A 26,144-nucleotide genomic window follows, 5' to 3' on the forward strand; every position below is an offset into this window, starting at 1 on the left:
ATAAAATTAACCATTTTAAGAGTCTCATGCTCTACTGACTGACCTAAGTGAGAACTTAAAATTAACCTTATTTATTTATTTATTTATTTATCTATCTATCTATCTATCTATCAAAATGAATATGGCTTTATTTTTTTTATGATTGTAAAAGCAATTCATGCTTGTGAAAACATTCATGCTGTTCAGAAAGATGTAAAGGCAGTGAAAATATCCTTATCTTTTCATCCAAAGGTAACTTGTATTTTCTCCATGTGACTGTGTGCACATTTGAATGCACACAGATTCACACAGATTCACACATGTATGTGTGGATTTATATTTTCACAAAATCGAGATAATACTTTTTCCAAGTTCAACAATATATCCTAAATATCTTCCCATGTTAATAAATGCAGATCCACCTTACCATTTTATTTTATTCTGCCCCACATGTGAATTCTGCCATTTAAAAAAATTTTTTCACTTCCGTTTTTTAAATTTAAATTAAATGAATTAACATAATGTATTATTGGCTTCAGATAGAGGTCAGTGATCATCAGTCTTCTATAACACCCAGTACTCATTATATCATGTGCCCTTCTTAATGCCCATCACCCAGTTATCCTTTCCCTCCAGGAACCTTCAGTTTGTTTCTTATGATTAAGGGCCTCTTATGGTTTGTCTCCCTCTCTAATTTCATCTTGTTTTATTTTTTCTTCTGTTATGATCCTCTGTTTTGTTTCTTCAGTTCCAGACGTGAGTGAGATCATATGATAATTGTCTTTCTCTGATTGACTTGTTTTGCTTAGCATAATACCCTCTAGTTCCATCCATGTCATTGCAAATGGCAAGAATTCCTTTTTTATGGCTGAGTAGTATTCCATTATATATATACCACATCTTCTTTATCCATTCATCTGTCGATGGACATCTGGGCTTTTCTGTAGTTTGGCTATTGTGGACACTCTTGCTATAAACATTGGGGTGCAGGTGCCCCTTCAGATCACTACATTTGTATCTTTAGGGTAAATACCCAGTAGTCATTGCTGGGTCATAGGGTACCTCTATTTTCATTCTTTTTTTTTTTTTCTATTTTTTGAGGAACCTTCATAGTGTTCTCCAGAGTGGCTGCACCAGCTTACATTTCCACCAAGAGTACAGTAAGGTTCCCCTTTCTCGACATCCTCATCAACATCTGTCATTTCCTGACCTGTTCATTTTAGCCATCTTGCCTGGTGTGAGGTGATAGTTCATTGTGGTTTTGATTTGTATTTCCCTGATGATGAGCATCTGTTGCTCATATTTTCATGTGTCTATTAGCCATCTGAATGTCTTCTTTGGAAAAATGTCTATTCACATCTTCTGCCCATGTTTTAATTGGATTTTTTGTTTTTTGAGTATTGAGTTTAAGTTCTTTATAGATTTTGGATACTAATCTTTTATCAAATATGTCATTTGCAAATATCTTCTCCCATTTCATCGTTGCCCTTTAGTTTTGTTGATTGTTTCCTTTGCTGTGCAAAAGCTTTTTATTTTGATGAAGTCCCAGTAGTTCATTTTTGCATTTGTTTCCCTTGCCTTTGGAGATGTGTCTAGCAAGAAGTTGCTGTAGCCAAGGTCACAGAGGTTGCTGCCTATGTTCTCCTTTAGGATTTTGATGGATTCCTGTCTCAGACTTAGGCCTTTCATCTATTTGAGTCTATTTTTGTGTATGGTATGAGGAACTGCTCCAGTTTCATTCTTTGCATTTAGCTGTCCAGTTTTCTCTTTGTGCTCCTTTAGTATTGGTGTATAGAAATGCAGTAGACTTCTTGCATTGATTTTACATCCTGTGACTTTGCTAAATTCCTGTATCAGTTCTAGCAATTTTGTGAATAAGTCCTATCGGTTTTCTACATAGAGTATTATGTCATCTGTGAAGAGTGAAAGTTTGACTTCTTTACTGATTCAGATGCCTCTTATTTCTTTTTGTTGTCTGATTTCTGAGGCTAGGATGTCCAGTACTATGTTGAACAATAGTGGTGAGAGTGGGCATCCTTGTAGTGTTCCTTACCTTAGGGGAAAAGCTCTGTTTTTCCCCATTGAGGATGATATTAACTGTGGGTCTTTCACATATGGTCTTTATGATATTGAAGTAGGTTCCTTCTAGCCCTACTTTCTTGAGGGTTTTTATTAAGAAATGATGCTGTATTTTGTCAAATGTTTTTCTACACCTATTGAAGGGATCATATGATTCTTGTTCTTTCTTTTATTAATGTAGTGTATCACATTGATTGATGTGAAGATGTTGAACCACATTTGCAGCCCAGGAATAAATCCCACTTAGTCGTGGGGGGTGCTTGGCAGGATGAGCACTGGGTGTTATGCTATATGTTGGCAAGTTGAACTCCAATAAAAAAAATTAAAAATAAATAAAAATTCATCTTTAATTTCCTGATTGAGTCCTTCATTCTTTATAGGATGCTCTTTAACCTCCATGTGTTTGAGTTCTTTCCAAATTTCCTCTTGTGATTGAATTCCAGTTTCAAAGCATTGCAGTCTGAAAATATCCAGGGAATTATCCCAGTCTTTTGGTACCCGTTGAGACCTGATTTGTGACCTAGTATGTGATCTCTTCTGGAGAATGTTCCATGTGCCCTTGAGAAGAATGTGTATTCTGTTGCTTTAGGATGGAACGCTCTGAATATATCTGTGCAATCTGTCTGGTCCAGTGTGTCATTCAAAGCCCTTGTTTCCTTGTTGATCTTCTGCTTAAGTGATCTATCCATTGCTTGAGTAGAGTGTTAAAATCTCCTACTATTATTGTATTATTATTGATGTGTTTCTTTAATTTTGTTATTAATTGGCTTATAAAATTGGATGTTCCCAGGTTAGGGACATAAATATTTACAAGTGTTAGGTCCTCTTATTGGATAAACTTTTTAATTATGATATAGTGTCCTTCCTCATTTCTTAATACAGTCTTTGGTTTGAAATCTAATTTGTCTGATATAAGGATCACCACTTTAGCCTTCTTTTGATGTCTGTTAGCATATAAATGGTTTTTTACCCCCTGACTTTAAATCTTGAGGTGTCTTTGGGTCTAAAATGAGCCTCTTGCAGATAGCGTATCAATGGGTCTTGCTTTGTTATCCAGTCTGATACCCCATGTCTTTTGACTTTGGCATTTAACCCATTTACATTCAGAGTAATTGTTGAAAGACATGAATTTAGTGCCCTTGTATTACCTGGAGAGTCAGTATTTCTGTATGTTGTCTCTATTCCTTTCTAGTCTATGTTACTTTTGGGCTCTCTCTTCACTTAAAGGATCCCTTTTAATATTTCTTGTAGGGCTGGTTTGGTGATCACAAATTGTTTTAGTTTCTCTTTGTCTGGAAGCTTTTTATCTCTCCTATTTTGTTTTTTTTTTTTTTTTTTTTTTTTTTAATATTTTTTATTTATTTATGATAGTCATACAGAGAGAGAGAGAGGCAGAGACACAGGCAGAGGGAGAAGCAGGCTCCATGCACCGGGAGCCCGATGTGGGATTCGATCCCGGGTCTCCAGGATCGCGCCCTGGGCCAAGGGCAGGAGCCAAACCGCTGCGCCACCCAGGGATCCCATCTCTCCTATTTTGAATGACATTCTAGATGGGTAAAGCACTCGTAGCTGCATATTTTTCATATTTAGCATTCTGAATATGTGACGCCAGTCCTTTCTGGCCTGCCAGGCCTCTGTGGAAAGGTCTGATGCCAGTCTAGTGTTTCTACCATTTTAGGTTACAGACCTATTGTCCTGGGCTGCTTTCAGGATTTTCTCTTTGTCTCTGAGATTTGCCAGTTTCACAATTATATGTCAGGGTGTTGACCTATTTTTATTGATTTTTAGGGGGGTTCTCTGTGCCTCCTAGACTTGGATGCCTATTTCTTTCCCCAGATTAGGGAAGTTCTCTGTTATAATTTGCTCCAGTATACCTTCTACTCCACCCCTCTTCTTCCTCTTCTGGAATCCCAATTATTCTAATATTGTTTTGCTCCATGGTATCACTTATTTCTTGAATTCCCTCCTCATCATCCAGTAGTTGTTTATCTCTTTTTTTTTCTGAAATTTTTTATTCTCTATCATTTTGTCTTCTAGATCACAAATTCTCTTCTGCCTCATTTATCCTAGCAGTTAGAGTCTCCCATTTTTTATTGCATCTCATTAATAACCTTTTTTATTTTGACTTCATTAGATTTTAGTTCTTTTATTTCTCCAGAAAAGGATTCTCTAGTGTCTTCTGTGCTTTTTTCAAACCCAGCTAGTATCTTTATAATCGTTATTCTGAACTCTAGTTCCAACATTTTACTTATGCCCCATACAGATTAGGTCCCTGTCAGTACTGCCTCCTGTTCTCTTTTTTTAGGTGAGTTTTTATGTCTTGTCATTCTTGCTGAAAGTGGTGGTTGCTTTTCTATTTGTAGAGTTGCAGCTATTCTTTTCTTAGCTCTCTGGTTAAGTTTGCAGGTATTCAGAATGAATTGATAGCTATCTAGATGAATTCCTGGGTCTAGATGAAACTAAGGTCTCCTATTCCTCCACCACCTTTGAGTCTGTCCTTGAAATTAACCATTTTAAAGTGAACAGTTCATTAGCATTTAGTTCATTTACTTCTCGTTCCATACGATACATTTTTTCCCTCTGTTTGATGTTTTTATTTAAATTCTAGGTAGTTAACATATAGGGTAATATTGGTGTCAGGAGTAGAACTTAGTGTTTTTATTTAAATTCTAGGTAGTTAACATATAGGGTAATATTGGTGTCAGGAGTAGAACTTAGTGATCAGCACTTACATATAATACCTAGTGCTCATCACAAGTGTCCTCCATAATACCTATCAACTTCTTAGCTCATCCTCCACCCACCTCCCTCCATCAAGCCTCAGTTTGTTCTCTCTAGTTAAGAATCCCTGTGGTTTGCTTCCTCTTTTTTCCCCTTCCTCTATGTTTATCTGTTTTATTTCTTAAATTCCACGTATGAGTGAAGTCATATGGAATTTGTCTTTCTCTGACTAATGTATTTCACTTAGCATAATACACTCTAGCTCCGTATGTGTCACTGCAAATGGCAAGACTTCATTCTTTTTGGTGGCTAAATAATATTCCACTCTTCTTTTGTATCCATCTTACTTATCAGTTGATGGATATTTGGGCTCTCTCTGTAGTTTGGCTATTGTTGGTAATGCTGCTATAAACATTAGAGTACATGTACCCCTTTGAATCTGTATTTATGTATGCTTTGGTTGAATACTTAGTGGTGCAATTGCTGGGTCATAGGGTATTTTTATTTTTAACTTTTTGAGGAACCTCCAAACTGTTCTCTAGAGTGGCTGCAACAGATTGCATTCCCACCAACAGTATAAGAGGGTTCCCCTTTCTCCACATCCTTGCCAACACCTCTTGTTTCTTGTGTTGTTATTTTAGCCATTCTGACAGATTTGAGGTTGTATCTCATTTGGTTTGATTTGTATTTCCCTGATGAAGAATGATGTTGAACATCTTTTCATGTGTCAGTTAACCATCTGGATATCTTCTTTGGAAAATGTCTATTCATGTCTTCTGCCCATTTCTTAGCTGGGTTATTTATTTTGGGGGCTTTGAGTTTCATAAATTCTGTATAGATTTTGAGACTTACCCTTAATCAGATACGTCATTTGCCAATGCATTTTGATAGTAGAAATTTTTATTTTCCTTCTCTTCCTTGGTCAGTCTTGCTAGGAGTTAATGAATTTTATTAATCCTTTCAAAACCCCCAGTTTTGGCTTTGTTACCCTTTATCTGTTGCACATTTACTTTCCCATTTCATTGATTCCTGTTCTTTATTTTCTTTTACTTAAAGTTTAATTTGCTCTTCATTTTTTTGTTTGTAGAAACTTTATGTTTGAGTTTTAGATATGACAACAGGAGCAAAAACCTTTTTATGGAAGGCTGGAATTAGATATGGAGTTTTAAATGGCAATTCTATTAGTGGATAATTCCAAATTGAAAATACACACTGGGCCATCTGGATGGCTCAGTTGAGCATCTGACTCTTAATTTCGGCTTGGGTCACAATCTCAGTTTCATGAGATCAAGCCCTGCGTTGGGCTCCTTACTCAGCAGGGAGTATCCTTGAGATTCTCCCTCTCTCTCTGCCCCCTCCCCTCATTCATTCTTGTGGTCATTTGTGCTCTCTATCTAAAACAATCTTTTAAAAAATAATAGAATAAATAAATCTTTAAAATAAAACCCATAATGTATAATAATACTCTAAGAAAAACATACTTTAGTTTTTTAAATCTTAAAGTGTAGAATAGATGGTATATATCTGCTCTCATAATTTACTTTTCTCAAAACACTTCATTTTTTTAAAAAAGATTTTATTTATTTATTCATGAGAGACACAGAGAGATGCAGAGACATGGACAGAGGGAGAGCAGGTTCCATGCCGGAGTCTGACACGGGACTTGATCCCAGGCCTCCAGGATCAGGCCCTGGGCTGAAGGTGGCACTAAACTGCTGAGCCACCTGGGTTACCCAAAACACTTCATTTTTTATTGAGGTATAGTTGACGCAATGTTACATTATTTTCAGGTGTACAACAACTCTGTGCTATGCTTACCACAAGTATAGCTACCACCTGTCACCATATAAGGCTATTACAATACCATTGGCTTTATTCCCTATGCTGTACCTTTTATCCCTTTATGGACTTATTCATTCCGTAACTGGAAGCCTGTATTTCTTTTTTTTTTTTTTTTAAGATTTTATTTATTCATGACAGACAGAGAGAGAGAGAGGCAGAGACACAGGCAGAGGGAGAAGCAGGCTCCATGCAGGGAGCCCAATGCGGGACTTGATCCTGGATCTCCAGGGATCACACCCCGGGCCGAAGGCAGCGCCAAACTGCTGGGCCACCGGGGCTGCCCTGGAAACCTGTATTTCCCACTCCCCTTTACCTATTTTGCCTATGCCCTCCAACCCCATTCCATCTGGCAACCAGCAGTTTGTTCTGTTTGTGGATCTGTTACTATGTGGTTGGTTTGTTGGTTATTCATTTACTTTGTCTTTAAGATTCCACATTTAATTGAAATCATATAGAATTTGTCTTTTTTGTCTAACTTAAGTTAGCATAATATTTTCTAGGTCCATCTATATTATGGCAAATGGCAAGAGCTCTTTCTTTTTATGGTTGAGTAATATTTCATTGTATATAAATATACCACATCTTCATTCATCTTTTGGTGGACATTTGGGCTGCTTCTATATCTTGGCTTATTGTAAATAAAGCTGCAATAAACATAGAGGTATGTATAATTTACATTTCCACCAAAAATGTATAAGGGTTCCTTTTTCTCCACATCCTCATCGGCTCTTGTTACTTCTTGCCTTATTGATACTAGCTAGCCATTCTGACAGGTGTAAGGTGATGTCTCATTGTGATTTTGATTTGCATTTCTCTAATGAAGAGTGAGATTGAACATCTTTTCATGTGTCTTGTGGCCATCTGTATGTCTTCTCTGGAAATACATCTGTTCAGATCCTCTGCCAATTTTTAAAATCAGATTTTTTTATATTGTTGAGTTATATAAGATACTTATATGTTTTTTATATTAAGCCTTTATTGGATGTATCATTTACAAATATCCTCTTCCATTCAGTTGGTATTGGTTGCCTTTTCATTTTGTTGATAGTTTCCTTTGCTATGCAAAAGCTCTTCATTTCAATGCAGTCCCAATAGTTTATTTTTACTTTTATTTCTCTTCCCCTATGTCTAGAGACATATCTAGAAAAATGTTTCTGAGGCCTAATGCCTATGTTTTCTTCTAAGAGTTTTATGGTTTCAGGTCTCACATGTAGGTCTTTAATTCTTTTTGAGTTTATTTTTGTGTATGGTGTAAGAAAGTGGTTCACTTTAATTCTTTTACATGTAGCTGTCCAATTTCCTAGCACCATTTATTGAAGTAATTGTCTTTTCCCCATTCTTGCTTCTTTTGTCCTAAATTGACTGGATGCACATGGGTTTATTTCTGAGCTCTCTGTTCTGTTTTATTGATCTATGTGTCTATGTTTTGTCTGTACCATACTCTTGATTATTACGGCTTTGTAGTATATTATGAAATCTGAGATTGTGATATCTCCAGCTTTGTTGTTCTTACTTAAGATTGCTTTGGCTATTTGGGGTGTTTTGAGGTCACATACAAATTTTAGGAATATTCTAGTTCTGTGAAAAATACTCTTGGTATTTTGATAGGGATTGTTTGAATCTGTAGATTACTTTGGGTAGTATGGACATTCTAACAATATTAATTCTTTAAATCCAAGAGCATAGAATTCTTTCCATTTCTTTGTGTCATCTTCAATTTCTTTTACCAATTGTTTTGTAGTTTTAGAGTACAGATTGTTCACCTCCTTGATTAAATTTATTTCTAAGTATTTTATTTTTTTTGAATAATTGTAAATGGGATTGTTTTCTTAATTTCTCTCTATACTGTTTCATTATTAGTATAGAGAAACACAACAGATTTCTGTGTATTAATTTTATATCCTGCCAGTTGACTGAATTAATTTATCAGTTCTAATAGTTTTTTGGTGGACTCCTTAGGGTTTTCTATATATAGTATGTAATCTGGAGATTTTGACGGTTTTACTTCTTCCTTATGAATTTTAATGCCTTTTATTCCTTTTTCTTATCTGATTACTGAAATAGGATGTCCAGTATTGTGTTAATTAAGTAAAAGTGGTAAGAGTAAACATCCTTGTCTTGTTCCTGATCTTAAAGGAATAGCTCTCAGTTTTTGATGACCTTAATATGATGTTAGCTCTGAGTTTTTCGTATTTGGCCCTTATAATATTAGAGTATGTTCTCTCTAAACCTACTTTGTTGAAAGTTTTTATCGTGAACAGACATATTTTTCAGATGCTTTTACTGCACCTTTTGAGATATCATGTGTTTTTTATCCTTCTTCTTGTTAATGTGGTATATCTCATGGTTGATTTGCTAATATTGGACTACTCTTGTGTCCCTGTAATAAATCTGACTTCATTGTGGTGAATAAGTTTTTCACTGTATTGTTGAATTTGGTTTGCTAATATTTTGTTGAAGGTTTTTACATCTATGTGCATCAGAGATATTGGCCTGTAGTTCTCTTTTATTGTAGTGTCCTTATCAGGATTTGTTATCAGGGTAATCCTGGCTTCATGAGTGAATTTGGAAGTTTTCCTTCCTCTTTTATTTTATTTTTTGGAAAAATTTGGGATTAATAGTATTAACACTTATTTAAATATTTGGTAGACTTCAACCATGAAGCCTTCTGGTTCTGTACTTTTGTTTGGAAGTTTTCTGATTACTGATACAATTTCATTACTGGTGATTGGTATGTTCAGATTTTCTATTTCTTCCTGATTTTTTGTATGTTTCTTGGAATTTATCCATTTCTTCTAGGTTGTCCAATTTGTTGGAATATAATTCTTTATTATATTCTCTTATAATTCTTTGTATTTCTGTGATATTAGCTATTTCTCTTCCTTTATTTCCAATTTTGTTAATTCTTTTTTTTTTTTTTTTTTTGATAAGTCTGGCTAAAGGTTTTTCACCTGTGTTGATCTTTCAAAAAAAAAAAACAAAAACAAAAACAAAACAAAACAAAAAAAACCAGCTCCTGGCTTTATTGATTGGTTCTATTGTTTTTTTAGTTTGTATTTCATTTATTTCTGCCCTGATATCTATTCTTTCCTTCCTTCTATTGGTTTGGGGTTTTGTTTGTTCTTCTTTTTCTAACTCCTTTAGATATAAGATTAGGTTTTATATTTGAGGTTTTTCTTGTTTCTTGAGGTAGGCCTTTATTGCTATAAACTTCCCTCTTTGAACTGCTTTTGCTTTGTCCCAAAGATTGTAGATCATTGTGCTTTCCTTTTCATTTGTGTTTATTTAAATTTTATTTCCTCTTTGATTTCTTCATTGACCCATTGGTTGTTTAGTAGCATGTTGTTTAGCCTCCAGTGTGTTTGTGGTTTTTCCAATTTTTTTTTGTAATTGATGTGTAGTTTCATGCTACACATCAATGGTTAGAAAAGATATGTGGTATAATTTCAATCTATTTAAATTTATTGATACTTGTTTTGCAGCCGAACATGATCTGTCCTGGAGAATGTTCCCTGTGCAATTGAAAAGAATATGTATTCTGCTGTTTTGGTTGGAATGTTCTGTGTATATCTGTTAGGTCTAGTGTATCATTCAAAGCCATTGTTCCTGAGGATCCCTGGGTAGCTCAGTGGTTTAGCGCCTGCCTTTGGCCCAGGGCATGATCCTAGAGTCCTGGGATCAAGCCCCACATCAAGCTCCACATCGGGCACCCTGCATGGAGCCTGCTTCTCCCCTCTGCCTATGTGTCTGTCTCTCTTTGTGTCTCTCATTAATAAATAAATAAAATCTTTAAAACAAACAAACAAACAAAGCCATTGTTCCTTTGTTGATTTTCTATCTGGGTGATCTACGCATTGATTTTTAAGAAGAGTATTAAAATCCCCTATTATTATTGTATTACTGTCAATTTCTCCCTTTAGAACTGTTAATATTTGCCATATATATATATATATATATATATATATATATATATATGCTCCACTGTTGGATGTGTAAATATTTATAACTGTTATATCCTCTTGTTGAATTAATTTCTTTATTATCATGTAGTACAGTTCTTTGTTTCTTCTTATAATTTGTGTTTTAAAGTCCATTTTGTCTGATATAAGTGTTGCTACCCTGGCCTTTTAATTTTTTTTTCACTTCTATTTGCATGGAACAAGTTTTTCCATCCATTCACTTTCAGTCTGTATGTGTTTTCAGGCCTGAAGTGAATCTCCTGTAGGCATCATAAGATTTGGTCTTGTCTTTTTTAGCCATTCTGTCACCTTATGTATTTTGATTAGATTATTTAGTCCATTTACATTTAAAGTAATTACTGATATATATGTAGTTATTGCCATCTTATTGTTTGTTTTATGGTTATTTTTGTAGTTCTCCTCTGTTCCTTTTTTCTTCCTTTGCTCTCTTCCCTGTACTTTGATGGCTTTCTTTTGTGATACGTTAGATTATTTTCTCTCTCTAATTTTTGTGTATCTATCACAGGTTTTTTTTATTTGTGTTTATCATTGAGTTTATATATAAACACGTAGCTGTCTACATTAAGTTTATGGTGACTTAAGTTTGAACACATTCTAAAAAGCACTAATTTTTACTTCCCCTCCCCATTTTATCCATATGATGTCATGTTTTATATCTTTTTATTTTGTGTATATTTAATATACAAAATTTTTATAGATATGATTCATTTTACTACTCTTGTTATTTAACCTCTATTACTGTCTTTATAAGTGATTAATCTATGAGCTTTAATTTATGGTTGCTTTTACCTGTGAACTTTTTCCCTTTCATAATTTTCTTCTAATTATAGCCTTTTCTTTTTACTTAAAAAAATTCTCCTTAACCTTTATCATAAATCTGGATTAGTGGTAATGAACTCCTTCAACTTTTTTATATCTGAGAAACACTTTGTTTCTCTTTGTCATTATTTTTTGCTATTTTTCTTTTTTTTCTTTTTTTTTTTTCTTTTTAAAGTAGGCTCCATGCTCAATGTGGGGCTTAAACTAACGACCTGGAGATTGAAAGTCACTTGCTTTACTGACTGAGCCAGCCAGGCACTCTGCCATTTTACTTTATATGCTTTGGTGTGGACCTCCTTGGGTTTATCTTTTTAAGACTTTCTGTGCTACCTGGACCTGGATGTGTTTCCTTCCCTAGATTAGGGAAGTTTTCGGTTATCTTTTCTTTATATAATTTTTCTGCTTTCTCTTTTTCTTTTCCTTCTGGGATCCCTGTAATGTAAATGTTGTTACACTTGATGTCACTGACTTCCCTTAACCTAGTTTTATTTATTTATTTTATTCTTTTTTCTTTTTGCTGTTCAGCTTGGTTGATTTCCATTACCCTGTCTTCCAGATTGCTGACCCCTTCTTTGGCCTCTAATCTGCTAGTATATTTTTTATTTTGGTTATTGGATTCTTCAGCTCTGACTGGTTATTTTCTGTAGTTTCTATCTTTTTGTTGAAGTTCTCAATAAGTTCTCCACTCTTTTCTCACGTTTATGGAGTATCTCTGTGAATATTACTTGGAATTCTTTATCAGGCATATTGCTTATCTCCATTTCTTTTAGCTCTTTTACTGTGATTTTGACTTTTTGTTTCCTATGGGACATGTTACTCTGTCTTTTCATTTCTTCTCTCTGTGTTCATTTCTATGTATTAGGTTTAGCAGTTATATCTGCTGGTCTTGAATATGGTGGCCTTTTGTAGTCCTATACTGCCTTCTGGCACAATCCCCTCTGGTTACCAGAACCAGGTGCTCTGGGAGTGTCCCCTGTGTTGGCTGCATGCACCCTCCTATTGTAGCTGAACTGTGATTGCCTTCAACCCAGCTGGCTGTGATGACCTGCTTTGCTTGCTGTGGATACACTAGGCAGGGTTTGGTCTCCACATTATTGAGAGATCTACCTGCAGCAGCCACTGGCTTGTTGGTGTATGGGGCCTAGCTGTCTGCAGTTAGCCTCTCTGCCACAGCTGTAGGCATACCAAAAGGCAGTGCTTGCTCCCTGTTCTAAGAGGCCTAGCTGCAAGGACTATGGGCACCCTGGTGTGTGTGTGTGGGGGGGTTATTTTTCCACTTCCCCAGAGCAGGAGTCACTTTGGAGTGGACTGGTCCAGCTGGGGCAGACTTCAGAGTGTGGTGGGCAGCAGCCACTTTGGAGGGACTCTTGCATCTGAGTTGGATGAGGTAGTTCTGCAGGGGAACACCATGGCAGGACATGTGGTACTACTAGCAAGATAGATAGTGTTAGCGCTGGCTGTCTAGGCTGGGGAAGTGAAAGGCAAATGCTGTCTGCCAGTACTTTTGTTCCCTGAGAAATTTCCTGTAGATTCTTGCTCCTCCTATACATATTCTAAGAAGGGTCAATGAATCTCCTTCACATATGCTTTACAAACTGCTGCTTTTGTGCTGTTTTTTAGTCTAATTATTTGGTATGCTGGTTCTTTATGCTCAGAGACTCAGTTTCCTGTCACTCCCAGATCTCCCAGAATTAAGTCTCATGGATTCTTAAAGCTCACAGAGTTAAACCCTGCTGATTATTAAAGTTCTTGGAGTTAAGCCCTGCCAATTTTCAAAGCCAGACATTATCTTCCAGTGTGGGTCCCCCTGCCAGGGATGCCTGTGGTGGAGTCTGATACTCTTGCTTCTCTGTGCTTGTGATATGCCTCCCGTTTGTAGTTAGTCACAGCAGGAATTTGGTTCTAAGAAAAGTCTCTGTCCCTCCCTACCATTTTTACCATTTTCAGTGTGGCCTTCTCTCTATGCTTAGCTATGGCAGATGTGTTTTGCCAGTCTTCAGGTCATTTACAGTTAGTCACATAGAATGTTGCTGTTATCTCTGTGTGTCCCTGGGACAAGATGAATTCGAGATCTTCCTACTCTCATCTTTCTGAAACAAGTAGTAATTCTATTTTTAATATTTTTGAAGAACTGTCATGCTGTTTTCCATAGCAGCTGAACTAGCATTGCACAAAAGTTCCAGTTTTCCATATTCTCCATATCATTATTTTCTGTTTTTTTGATGTAGCCATCCTAATGGTTTGGTATTAGTTCTTTAAATGTTTGGTGAAATTCACCAGTGAAATCATTGGGTCTAGGACTTTCTTTGTTGGGATATTTTTAGTGATGATTCAGTCTCCTTACTCATTATAGATCCATTCACATCTTCTAATTCTTCATGATTCAGTCTTGGTAGGTTCTGTGTTCTTAGGAATTTGTCCATTTTATCTAGGTTATCAAATTTGTTGATGTACATCTGTTCATAGTACTGAAAGTTCATAGTACTTTCTTATCATTCTTTTAATCTCTATAAAATTGGTAGTAATGTCCTTTCACTTCTGATTTCTGTAATTTGAGTCTTTTTTTTTCTTATTAGTCCATTAAGCTAAAGGTTTATTAATTTTGTTGATTTTATTCAAGGAATTAACTTTTGATTTCATTGATTTTCCCTATAGGTCTTCTTTTCTCTAATTTATGTATGCTGTCATCTTTATTGTATTCTTTCTTTTGCTATGTTGGGTCAATTTACTCTCTAGGTCCTTGAGATATAAAAATAGGTCGTTGATTTGAGATTTTTCTTGTTTTTGTTAAAAGATTTTATTTATTTATTTGAGAGAGAGAGCCTGAATGGTGGGGAGGGACATAGGGAAAGGAAGAAACAGACCCCCTCACTCAGCAGGGAGCCCAATGTAGAACTTGATCCTAGGACCACAAGATCATGACCTAAGCTGAAGGTAGCTGCTGAAGCAACTGAGCCACCCAGGCACTCTGAGATTTTTCTTGTTTTTTAAATATAAGCAAATTTAGCTATAAATTTCCCCTTTAGCACCACTTTTGCTGCATCCCATGAATTTTCCCATGTTGTGATTTTGTTTCCATTAATCTCTAAGTATTTTCTAATTTCCCTTGTTGATTGTTTAAAAGTATGTGGTTTAATTTTTCACAAATATGTGAATTTTTCAGTTTTATGTTACTGACTTCTAGCTTCATCCTCATGTGGTTAGAAGATACTTTGTATGATAACTATCTTTTAAAATGTATTGTGACTTTATCTGTGACCTAACATATTGGTCTATCCTGTAAAATGTCCTGTGTGCCCTCAAGAATAATGTTTGTATGCTGTTATTGTTAAGTATTCTGTATATGTCTGTTAGATATAGTTAGTTTCTTGTGTTGATTAAGTCATCCATTTCCTTACTTATCTTTGATCTGGTTGTTCTATCCATTGTTAATAGAGTATTGACGTATCAAACTATTACTATACATCTATCTGTTTCTCCCTTCAATTCCATCAAGTTTTGCTGTACACATTTTCTTGGTCTGTCATTAGGTGCATAAATGTTTATAATTGTTATATTTTCTTGCCATATTGAACCATTTATTAATGTATGTGTCTTTCCTTGCCTCTTGTTACCATTTTTGATATAAGTCTATTTTGTCTGATATCTGTATAGCCACCTCTGCTGATTTGGGTTACTATTTGTACAGAATATCTTTTTTCCATTCTTCATTTGTAATCTGTCTGTCTTTGAATCTAAAATGAGTTTCTTGAAGAGAGCATATAGTTGGGTCATTCTGCCAATGTCTGTTGTAGAGTTTAATCCATTTACATTTTTTTTAAGATTTTTATTTATTTATTCATGAGAGACACAGAGAGAGAGAGAGAGGCAGAGACACAGGCAGAGGGAGAAGCAGGCTCCACAAAGGGAGCCCGACATCTCCGGTCTCCAGGATTACACCTTGGGCCGAAGGCTGCGCTAAACTGCCAAGCCCAAATCCATTTACATTTAAAATAACTACTGAGAAGAAGGGACTTAGGTCATTTTGTGACTTGGGTCATTTCTGTAAATATTTATTTTGTATCTGTCATCTCTTACTGTTATTTCTATAATGCCTTTATAACTTTTTTGTCCCTTATTTCCTGTAGTATTGTTTTATGTATATGTGTTTAGTTGATTTTTTTGTAGTGAAATGTTTAAATCCTTTTCTTATTTCTTTTTGGATATATTCCATACCTATTTTCTTTGTGGTTACCATGGAAATTATATTTAACATCCTAGGGGATCCCTTGGTGGCTCAGCGGTTTGGCACCTGCCTTTTGCCCGGGGCGTGATGCTGGAGTCCCGGGATCGGGCCCGTGTCGGGCTCCCTGCATGGAGCCTGCTTCTCCCTCTGCCTGTGTCTCTGCCTCTCTCTCTCTCTCTCTATCATGAATAAATAAATAAAATCTAAAAAAAAATCCTAAATCCATAAGATTCTAATATGAATTTATACCAGCTTAATTTTAGTAACATACAAAAACTCTGCTTCTTTACAATTTCTTTCCTACCTCATCTGGTTGTTGATATCAGAAAATTACATCTTTGTATGTGGTGTACTCCAGAACGTAAGCTAGTAATTCTTTTAAACTCATTAGTCTCTTAATTTACATAGGAAACTATGTGTGGAATTATAAACCAAAATTACAGGGATACTGTCTTGCAGACTAATTGTTTTTTCTTTAGATATATTAGTCTTTCAAATTATTCTTACAATAATACTAACTTTTATGGTTGCCCATTTATTTTTATTGAGATCTTTCTCCATACAGCTGTGAATTACTCTCTAGTACTCAATCCTTTCACCTTGCAGGACTCCTTTGGGCTTCTCTTAAAGGGCAGGTTTAGTGGCCATGAACTCCCTCAGTTTATCTGGGAATGCCTTAATTTTCCCCTTCACTATTCAAGGACAGCTTTTTGGTTTGTTTGTTTGTTTGTTTGTTTGCGATAGTAGTCTTGGTTTTTGTGTGTGTGTGTGTGTGTGTGTTTTAAAGATTGATTGATTGATTGATTGATTGATTGATTTATGATAGACACACACACACAGAGAGAGAGAGAGAGAAAGGCAGAGACACAGAAGGAGGGAGAAGCAAGCTCCATGCCGGGAGCCTGACATGGGACTCGATCCCGGGACTCCAGGATCGCGCCCTGGGCCAAAGGCAGGCGCCAAACTGCTGAGCCACCCACGGATCCCTAGTAGTCTTGGTTTATATATTTTTTTTCTCTTAACATTTGGAATATGTGGGCCCATTGCTTCCTGGACTCTAAAGTTGCTGATGTGAAATCTGGGGATAACTTCATTGAGGGTTCCTTGGATCTGACAAGTTGCTTTTGTTTTAGTGCTTTCAGGATTCTTTCTTTGTCTTTGCCTTTTGAAAATTTGATTATAGTGTGTCTCACTGTGTGTCTCTTTGAGTTCATCATATTTGTAGTTCTTTGAATGTTATAAATACTAGTCCCTTGTTGGAACTGTGTTTTGCAAATATTTTGTCCTAGTCTATGGCTAGTCTGTAGTATCCTCTTAAGGGGGTCTTCCACAGAGCAAAAGTTTTTTAATTTTTTTTTTTTAATTCTTCCCAAGGCTCAAGTCTTTTGTTTTGTTTTTTAAGATTTTTATTTATTTATTTATTTATTTGAGGGGTTGGGTAGAGCACAGAGGGAGAGTGAGAGAAAGAAGCAGACTCCCCACCAAGCAGGGAGCCCAATGTGAGGGCTCAATTCCAGGACCCCAGGATCATGACCTGAGCCAAAAGCAAATGCTTAACCAACCGAGTCATCCAGGCACCCCCAAAAAGTTTTTAATTTTGATGAAGCCTAGCATATCAGTTTTCCCTTTTATGAGTCATGTTTTTAGCTCAAGTCTAAGAGCTCTTTGTCTAACCCTTAGATCTCAAAAATTTTCTTTCATAGTATTTCCCTGAAAGTGAGTTTTACATATCTTATATATTTTATGTAGTTTTATATATTTAAGTCTGTGTGGTATATCTCAAGGTACTTGTTTTTTTGTGGTTTTTTTTTTTTTTTTTTTTTTTTGGTCTCTGCCTGTCCAATTGTTCTGTCACCATTTGTTGGAAAAACTGTCCTTATTCCATTGAATTGCTTCTGCACCTTTGTAAAAAAAAAAAAAAAAAAAAAAAAAAAAATCATTTAGGCATATTTGTGTGGGTTTGTTTCTGGGTTTTAAATTATGTTCCATTAAAAATAAATAAATAAATAAATAAATTATATTCCATTGAACTGTGTGCTTCTCTCTTCTCTAATATTACATGTTCTTGATTACTGTAGCTTGATTACTAATAAACCTTAATATTAGGTAGACTGACCCCCTTTCACTTTATTCTCCTTTTTCAGGATTGATTTATTTTGGGGCTGTGTCTTTCCATATAATTTTGTTTTATTTTTAAATATTTATTTAAAGAGCATGATCGGGGGGTGGGAGGAGTGCAGGGGAGGGGCAGAGAGATAGGGAACAGCAGACTCCTTGCTGAGCAGGGAGCCTGACTCGGGGCTCAAACCCAGGACCCTGGAATCATGACCTGAGCCGGAGGCAAAAACTTAACCAGCTGAGCCACCCAGGTGCCTCTCCATATAATTTTAGAATCAATTGACCTGGTTGTACAAAACACTGGGATTTTGATAGGAGTTGCATTAAGACTATGGATCAGTTTCAAAATTAACTGATCTTTTTAAAGATGATAATTAACATCTTTATAGCATTGAGTCTTCCAGTCTATGAACACATTGTCTATTTTTAAAAAAATATTCTTTGATTACTTTCATCAGTACTTTGTAGTTTTCAGCTTATAGATTTTGCACTTGTTTTGTTGAGTTTATACCACAGTATTTTATTTTCTTTGTTAATTGTTTTTTTTTTTTTTTTTTTTTAAATTTTTATTTACTTATGTTAGCCACAGAGAGAGAGAGAGAGAGGCAGAGACACAGGCAGAGGGAGAAGCAGGCTCCATGCACCGGGAGCCCGACGTGGGATTCGATCCCGGGTCTCCAGGATCGCGCCCTGGGCCAAAGGCAGGCGCCAAACCGCTGCGCCACCCAGGGATCCCTCTTTGTTAATTGTTAACGATATTGTGTTTTTGATAGTTTCTATGTATTCATTAGTAATATATGTAAATGTGATTGATTTTTGTGTATTGGTTTCAAAAGTATAAGTAGCTTTTACTACTATTTCCTTATTCCTATTTTTTTATTTATCTGTGGGTAATTTGTAGAATTATCTTAGAGATAATTCTAACATACTGGATAATTGCAAACACTCCTGCAAAGGCAGTGCTATATAGTTTATAGTTATACATTGAGCCTAACAATTTGCCAGGTTAGAGTATGATAGAGCTGGAATTCAAACCCAAGCTTGTACAGAGCTGTTTAAAAAATTTTTTGAAGGCATTTACATGATGTATTTTGTAAGAAATTTATTTTTTATTTTTTATTTTTTGTAAGAAATTTAATTCCTGAAAATGACAACTTGACTAGACTTGCTAAGGGTTTCAATACTTATTTTCTTCTTTTCTCTATAGAGAATGTACAAGTGTCTGCTGATATGTTGTGCATTGGGAAACGTTTGGTTTCATTGTCCCTACTCAGTGCTTGTAAATAAATTTTATATTTGAAATTTAAGTATTTACCAGATTGGTATTCATTTATTCATTCCTTCATTTATCATTTATGAGGGCAGGTATTATGCTAGGTACTAGATATGCAGAGATGAATAATACACAGTCTCTACTTTTAATTTGATTATAGTCAAATAAAGAAGACTAATAAGAAAGCAGATAAATTTAGTAGAGGGTGTTAAGTGCTCTGATGAAAGTATGTGTAGTTGCTACACAATAGTGTCCTGGAGCTGGTTCATGTCAGCACATGGGAGTCATTTATTAAATATTCAGAAGCTTTGCAGATCTGTTTGACCAGTGGTAGCTTAAAATTGGCTAAGGTAGAAGTATTTACACCATAGAAATTGGCAAATGCTACAAATAGTGCTTTGTCTTTTTTTCCTACTTTCTTTTTTTTTCCTCCTCAGGACATCTACTTTACTAACATATCATGTTGGTTAGGTATTAAATCCAGTCCTTTACCTCATTGCAACATAAACCCGTTCTGCATTATCATAAGTTGTCACAGGACCAGCTGCTTCTAGTGATTTAAGCAGCGGCCTCTTCCAAACCTGGTGGTTTGTTACCCTTTTAGATGAGGAAAGTGAGATTAAGTCTAAATTCCCTGTGGATTCTGTTTTTATTCCAGAGATTATAAAGCAGCTAACATCACAATCAATTTATACATCGTCAATGAACCTTGGCTCTACTCACTGGCCTGGTGCTCCAGGATTCATTCAGTGACCACAGACAACATTCAGATCCTGAGGCAGATAAATCACCCTTACTTCTTCATGGTGAGCTGGTTGTCCAGATTGTTCTTTTCAAGTCTGGTATAGTAGGAATGAAAGTCCTTTATCCCACCCCTACATTGTCCACTGTGCAGACCCCCTGGGGAGCTACTTAATAGCAGAGACCTCTGTGATATTGGAAATAAGGCATTCTTTTCCCTTCTCTCACCCACATCCTTCTGTGATTTGCAGAGAGAAATTAATATTGTTATAATAACTGCCATTTATTGAGTCTTCACAATATGTTTTTCATGCACTATGTAATTTGACCCTCTCAGTTACACATTCTTATTATCCCCATGAAGAAAGTGAAATTTGAAGATATTAAGATTCTTGGACATAGTCATATGATGCCACATTCAGAATGAGGTTTGACTCCAGAGTTTTGTTACGGTAGCCCCACCTTCCTAGACGCATGGCAATGATGACAATGACCTGGGTTGTGTGGAGAAAACCAAGTATATTTGACTCCAAAGTGAAAACTGTGTGTCTTGAACAAAATGCTTTTGAAAAGAAGAGTCAGTCTCAGGGCCTGAGCTCAGTGTGAAGTGTGATTGAGATTCTCCCTCTCCTTCTGCTCCTCCCCCAACTTGCATCCTCTCTCTCAAAATAGGTAAATAAAATTTTTAAAAAGGAAAAGAGAGAGCTAGTGTCCAGCCACCTAACTTGATTGCCCTCCTATCCCTGATACTGCTTATTGTCAAAGGTTTAGGGACCTGAACACTTGGGTTATAATCACAGCTAAACTCCTATAATTTGTTATCTGTGGAAGCAGCCCTGGATAACCAGTTAACTGCTACCAAGCTCTTATCTGTTAAAGTAGCTTGACTGAGCTGGACACAATAGTGTACAACAGAAATGAGCTTAATTTCTCTTCATTGTTTAAACTGCTCTGTGAGTTAGCCTTTCCCTGCTCCTGAATGAAATCCTACTCAGGTCCCATAACTTTTCTAGTCACTTTTAGGTAATTTTAAAATTTCACTTCCTAGTCACCAAAGAGCCTCAATTCAGAGAAGTGTCTAGTTGAGAGTAAAAACCCAAACTCCAAGCTGTCTTAAAAAGGTATGCAGTTAAGCAGAGAAGCCCAAATGAGAAGCATAAATTTCAGTTGCCTTCACCATCCCTCTGGGCATCACTAGCCCTTGTTTAGAGTCAGGACCAGGGCGTCACTAGCCCTTGCTTAGGGTCAGGACCAGGAGAAAAAGAATCAGGGTCAGGACACAGTCTCATAGAGCCAGTACTACATTGAGGTCTGGTGGCAGTGTAAAATTACTGATACCTTTGTTCTCAGTGGCTTGGGTAACTTTCTGGGGATGACCTTGAAGAAAACCTTGAATGGCAGGTCCCTTGGCTAGGTGAAGCCTTTCTATTTGTCTGTCCTCATATAATTTTCCTTTCCTTCCCTGATATTTTTATAACATTTTGTTTTTAAAAATTGATTACAAAGTAAGCCTGTTCATTATATGAAATTCAGTCATTATAAAAATACATAAATCTGAAAGCAACACACCACTCCATAATCCTGTCCCCTAAATCAGTAATGTATCAGAGTTGTCCCTTTGTATATATTAAATGAAGCTTTATTAAATCTTTTTATTTTAATACTTGGATTGATACTATTTGAATTGACAATAAATTCATGTGATTCAAAATTCAAAGAGTACAAAAGGATATAAAGTTTAAAAAGAAACTTTTTTCTATATGTGGCTTTGGCTTTTTTAAAGACTCCAATGTCACTTTGTTCAGGAAAGTGGGACCAGTATCACCTGAGTTTTCTCAAACAGCTCACACTCTGGAGTTAGAATATGCAGTTTTAAGTCTTGGCACTACCACACTTGGAAACATTAGTTAGCTTGTCTGTGCCTCTTTTTGTTTATTAGGAAATTGAGGATAATGATAGTACAACAGAATTACTTTTAATCCATCACGATCTACTCTGATCATTGGTCTGTTAATTGAAGAGGTTAAAGTGGGGAATTATAAATGTATGTGTGTGTGTGCATGTGTGTATTTACAGTCTGTCAGCTTTTACTACTTAAAAAAAAAAAACACCTCAAGTGTAGTTCCTTAAGACAAATATTTATTTGTCACATTTTTTGTTATGGCTAAGTGGTCCTCTGGTCTGAGCCAGCTTGGTGTAGGAGTAGGATGAGTGCATCCATATGTCTCAGGTCTTACCTGGAATGCCTGGGATCTTTCTTCATGTGATCACTCATCCTCAAGGAGGCCAGCTTGAGCATGTTCAACTGGTGGCTGTGGGTTCCCAGCAATAAGAAAGGTCAAGCCCCAGTGCACATACAGTTTTTAAGGCTTTCCTGGTGTGTAGTCTGTGAGCCAAAGACAATTACATGGCCAAGTCCAGAATCAAGGTAGGGTAGGGGAGAAATAGACTTCATTTATTGATGGAGAGGAACAGCAAAGTCACACTATATACATTCCTACATTTTGGGTGAAATATTGTCGTTTTTGTAAATGATCTGTCACATACATACCTCATACATTTTAATTTAGAATATTCATTTACTTTGTAACACAAAGTTTTTGAGGTTACTTCAGTGGGTGGAATTCTATATTACATTTGCTTATTTAAACACCCAAATGAACCAGCTATGATTTCTAAGTTTTGTTTCCTTAAAGCAGAACAAGAACATAAAATCACTGAAAGAAGCTGTCTGAATGAGGGATTCACCCAGATTTTCATAATGCTCTTATCCCAATCTCTTAACAGTGTTTCACTCATACTTCATTCCGTTGTAGTTTAATAACCTGTTCTGTCTTCACTGAGATTTTCAAAGCATTGGCTTAGTTTTCTTGAAAATGGCATATCACTTAGATTTATAGAGTTGAGTAACATTTAATTACACTGCACAGTTATAATAAGTACACTGTTCTAAGCCATTTAGGGAGGAAGAATGACTGATTCTTAGTAAATGGACAGCTCACCTGATGGGAAACCTGGAGTAGACCAAGCTATTAGTCACTCTTTCCCAGAGGGGATTAAGAGCCTGGGTTTAGGGGTGCCTGGGTGGCTCAGTCAGTTAAGCATCTGCCTTTGGCTCAGGTCATGATCCCCGCCAGGGTCCTGGGATTGAGCCCTGCCCAATGGGTTCCCTGCCCAAGGGAGTCTGCTTCTCTCTGCCCTTCGGCCCCTCTCCCTGCTCATTCTCTCTCTCTCTCTCTCTCTCAAGTAAATAAATACATGTCTTTTTTTTTAAGGGTTTTAGTGGAAATTATTTAAGGACTTCTACTATACATGCTTAGTGGGCTGTTGTGAGGATGATATGTGAAAACACCCTTAAAGTGCTTCGAATGCTTCCTTAGCTCTTGTGGCTGCTCATTAATTATTAATTGTTGTCATCATGACTGTTATTGTTGTTATTATTGTTATTATGGTTATTATTCAGTTCACAGAACGACCTTAGGATAGGGTGAGGAAAGGTTCAAGAAAAAGTAAAAAGTGTCACCCTCAGGGGCATCATCAAGTAAAATTGGTCAGGGAGCAATGAGGTGAAAAGGGAGGATCAAATCAAGTAATTATAAAACTCAAATTAAGAGGACCAGGAGATGGAGCTCTGGGAAATGGGTGATTCAGGCAAAGAGCATGGAGAAGGCAATCTGTTAGTTAAGGAGGAGTTATAATTTCAACATGCTTATTTGAAGCATGATGATTTTTTAAAAGATTTTATTTATTTATTCATGAAAGACAGAGAGAGAAGCAGGCTCTCTGCAAGGTGTCCAATGCAGGACTTGACCCTGGATCCTGGAATCACGCCCTGAGCCGAAGGCAGATGCTCAGCCACTGAGCCACCCAGGTGTCCGTGAAGCATGATGATTTAGAAGAAAAATTCCTGGATGCTGGTTCACAGACTAGTTGCTTCAGCATTACCAGGGAAGCTTATTCAAAATGCAGAAATTCTAATTCCTGAGGGATTTAGTGAGACCTGTGACCTTGTATTACTAAAAGCTGCCCAGGTAGATTTGGATGTCCAGCCAGGTTTGGGAAGCCATACTATGGAAACATGGAGCAGTGGAACTCAAGAAACTTGGGCTATAGTCTAGGGCCCAGATTAGCCTTGCTATGTGACTTCTCTGGGACTCGTCTGTCTTTGAGGGTTAAGGGGAATGAAGGTTATGAAGTGTTCTGTCCCTTGTAGAGTCCCCTGCACATATAAGGGGTGATTGTTAGGTTATGAGCAGGTACACACTGTGTTTGAGACCACATCAGAGTTCTTCCATCTGCTTTGCCTGCCCCGTCTCCCCCTGCTCTTCCCTCAGCCCTGGCAGGAGAGCAAAGGACTTGGCTTTTGTGAGCTAAAAATCCCTTCCAACTGTAGTCTTTTAAAATTGTTTTGTTTTCTGTTTTGCAGACACCAGGTTACTATATGTTCATGTGGCTTTTCATGGATAGTGTTTCTGCGGTTCTCATTGTTACCATATTTTATTTTCATTGGTAAGCCTATATTTGTAATTTTAAATGAATATTTCCCAAGATTAAAGTGTAAGTGGTTCTTATGGAAAGTTCAGAAAAAATGCTTAGACTCTTCCTGTAATCCCACATGGCAAACTCTCAGGAAGACAGGGTTTAAAATCTCATTACTTCTCATGCTGCTTGTACCTCCTCACGTCCTTTCTATTCAACACAGAACAATATTCTAAGAATAAGGACTCTCACTTAAGCCTAGTCAAATCCTGTTACTACAGATTCATTGTGGACCAGTTGTAAAAGGACAAAGCTTGAAGGTTGTACAGAACAAGTGCCTCATCTTCCTGCTTCCATGAAACAAAGCAAGTTCACAAACTGGGAAGCCTGGGCTTTAGTCCTGGCTTTGTCTTTTAGTAGCTGGGGGACCCTGGAAAATCACCGCCTCTTTCTAGGCTATGGGCTTATTATTTGTCCAAAAAGATGACATTTAGAATCCTGCAAGGCAGATGTTATGGATTGCAGGATTCAAGGTGGGAAAGGGAACACCCAGGTAGAAGAATTTTAGGTAGAGGAGACCATAGTTGTTTAGGCCTCATCACACCCATCATTTCATCATTTGTGAGTTATTCTTTAAAGAGGAAAATATAAACCCTGTACTTAAGTGAGAATTTGACTGGATGGTGTTTCTTTTCTGACCACTGCCTTGGATTATTGTCTTTTTTTGGAAGAGATCTATGAGGCTCATGGATAGTCTCTTTCCTTCCAGGTGGAGAGAGAGGAAAAAAGAAATGTTCGATAATGCCAGCATTTACACAGGTAAAGTCAGAGGTCTACCCTGATCCTATCTCTTCATCCCTACCCACTGCCTCCAGGACATGGAGCCTGCTTTTCATGCTTCTGAGAAGAGCTGAGGGAGTCTGGGGAAAATCAGGGAGAAGTTGAGAATTGTCAGCTGGAGAGTCCTTGACATAGGCTTCATTTTGGACTTTCTCAAATGTTGGCAGTGAGACCTCTTGAAGATTTTGAGCATGGGTGTTTATTTGTTCACTTGTTCATATCTTAATTCATCACACAGTTAGTTATTGAGTACCCTCTTTGTGCCAGGCACTCTAAGAAAGACTGAAAATAATTGAAAGCTATCATGCAGGGTGGCCCAAGAGAGAGGGGGCCTGGCCCCCAAAGAGCAGCAAGGAAGGAGGCAAAAGTAGACAGTTGATGCCATTGAGCTAGGCACCAAGGTCCAGCTACCAAAGTAGCTGTCATGCCCAGTAGAGCTCTATGGGGTGATGTATGTTGGAGGGTGGAGGGAGAAAACTGCAGAGATCCTGAAAGACTTTACTAGAGTCTAGGCTCTGCACATAAGCAATGAAGAGATGGCAAATGAGCTTCTTCAAGGGAGCAATATGTTTAGAATTCTGTGTATAACAGAGTAACATTATTTAGCAGAGTAACTCAGGGGCTGAGGAAGTGAGATAGGCCCAGTAAAGGGAAGGAGAGCTGGATTTTATTTTTCAGGAGGCTGTGGGGATAATCACACGGTGAGTGACTAGTTGGGAAGCCTGTGCAATGTCAAAGGAAAACCAATTATGAGGCAAAGGACTGGGCAATACTTGATAGATTTCTTCCACAGCTCCTGGAGCCTTAGGTAAAGTTGGTACCATCATAGAATCATGAATTAATGTAATTTCTTGTTGATAGTGGTGAAGATCCTGAAATGCCATGCACCAACTGGCAGAGGGTTGAACTGATAAAATACTTAAGTGTTGCAGGAATGGATCCATAGGAACCATGAAAAAAATAAGTACAGAAATATGAATAAATTAAATGGAGAGCAATAGTCTTGCATACTATGAAACTGAAGGTTCAGACTAAGCTCACTCAAATC

The 26,144-nt window shown here is 36.8% G+C and overlaps 1 protein-coding gene across 25 annotated transcripts in view; it reads left to right on the forward strand.

Moving 5' to 3' along the window:
* Positions 1 to 26,144, forward strand: part of GDPD4 (glycerophosphodiester phosphodiesterase domain containing 4) — a 120,020-nt gene that overhangs the window by 63,081 nt on the left and 30,795 nt on the right. For 19 of the 25 annotated variants that reach the window (XR_003125066.3, XR_007404489.1, XR_007404481.1 and 16 more), the window contains 3 exons: positions 19,695 to 19,842; positions 24,204 to 24,286; positions 25,026 to 25,075. Coding sequence is in view for 8 of the 25 variants with exons in the window: in XM_025419565.3 (XP_025275350.1) it covers positions 19,695 to 19,842; positions 24,204 to 24,286; positions 25,026 to 25,075 (281 nt within the window). In the remaining 17 variants the exon portion in view is untranslated. Of the gene's footprint in view, positions 1 to 18,346; positions 19,071 to 19,694; positions 19,843 to 24,203; positions 24,287 to 25,025; positions 25,076 to 26,144 lie in introns of those variants that run through there. The other 6 variants (XM_049098734.1, XM_025419574.3, XM_025419577.3 and 3 more) reach the window with 3 other exon arrangements.

The sequence above is a fragment of the Canis lupus genome, chromosome 21 (assembly GCF_003254725.2).
Source record: "Canis lupus dingo isolate Sandy chromosome 21, ASM325472v2, whole genome shotgun sequence".
NCBI lineage: Eukaryota > Metazoa > Chordata > Mammalia > Carnivora > Canidae > Canis > Canis lupus.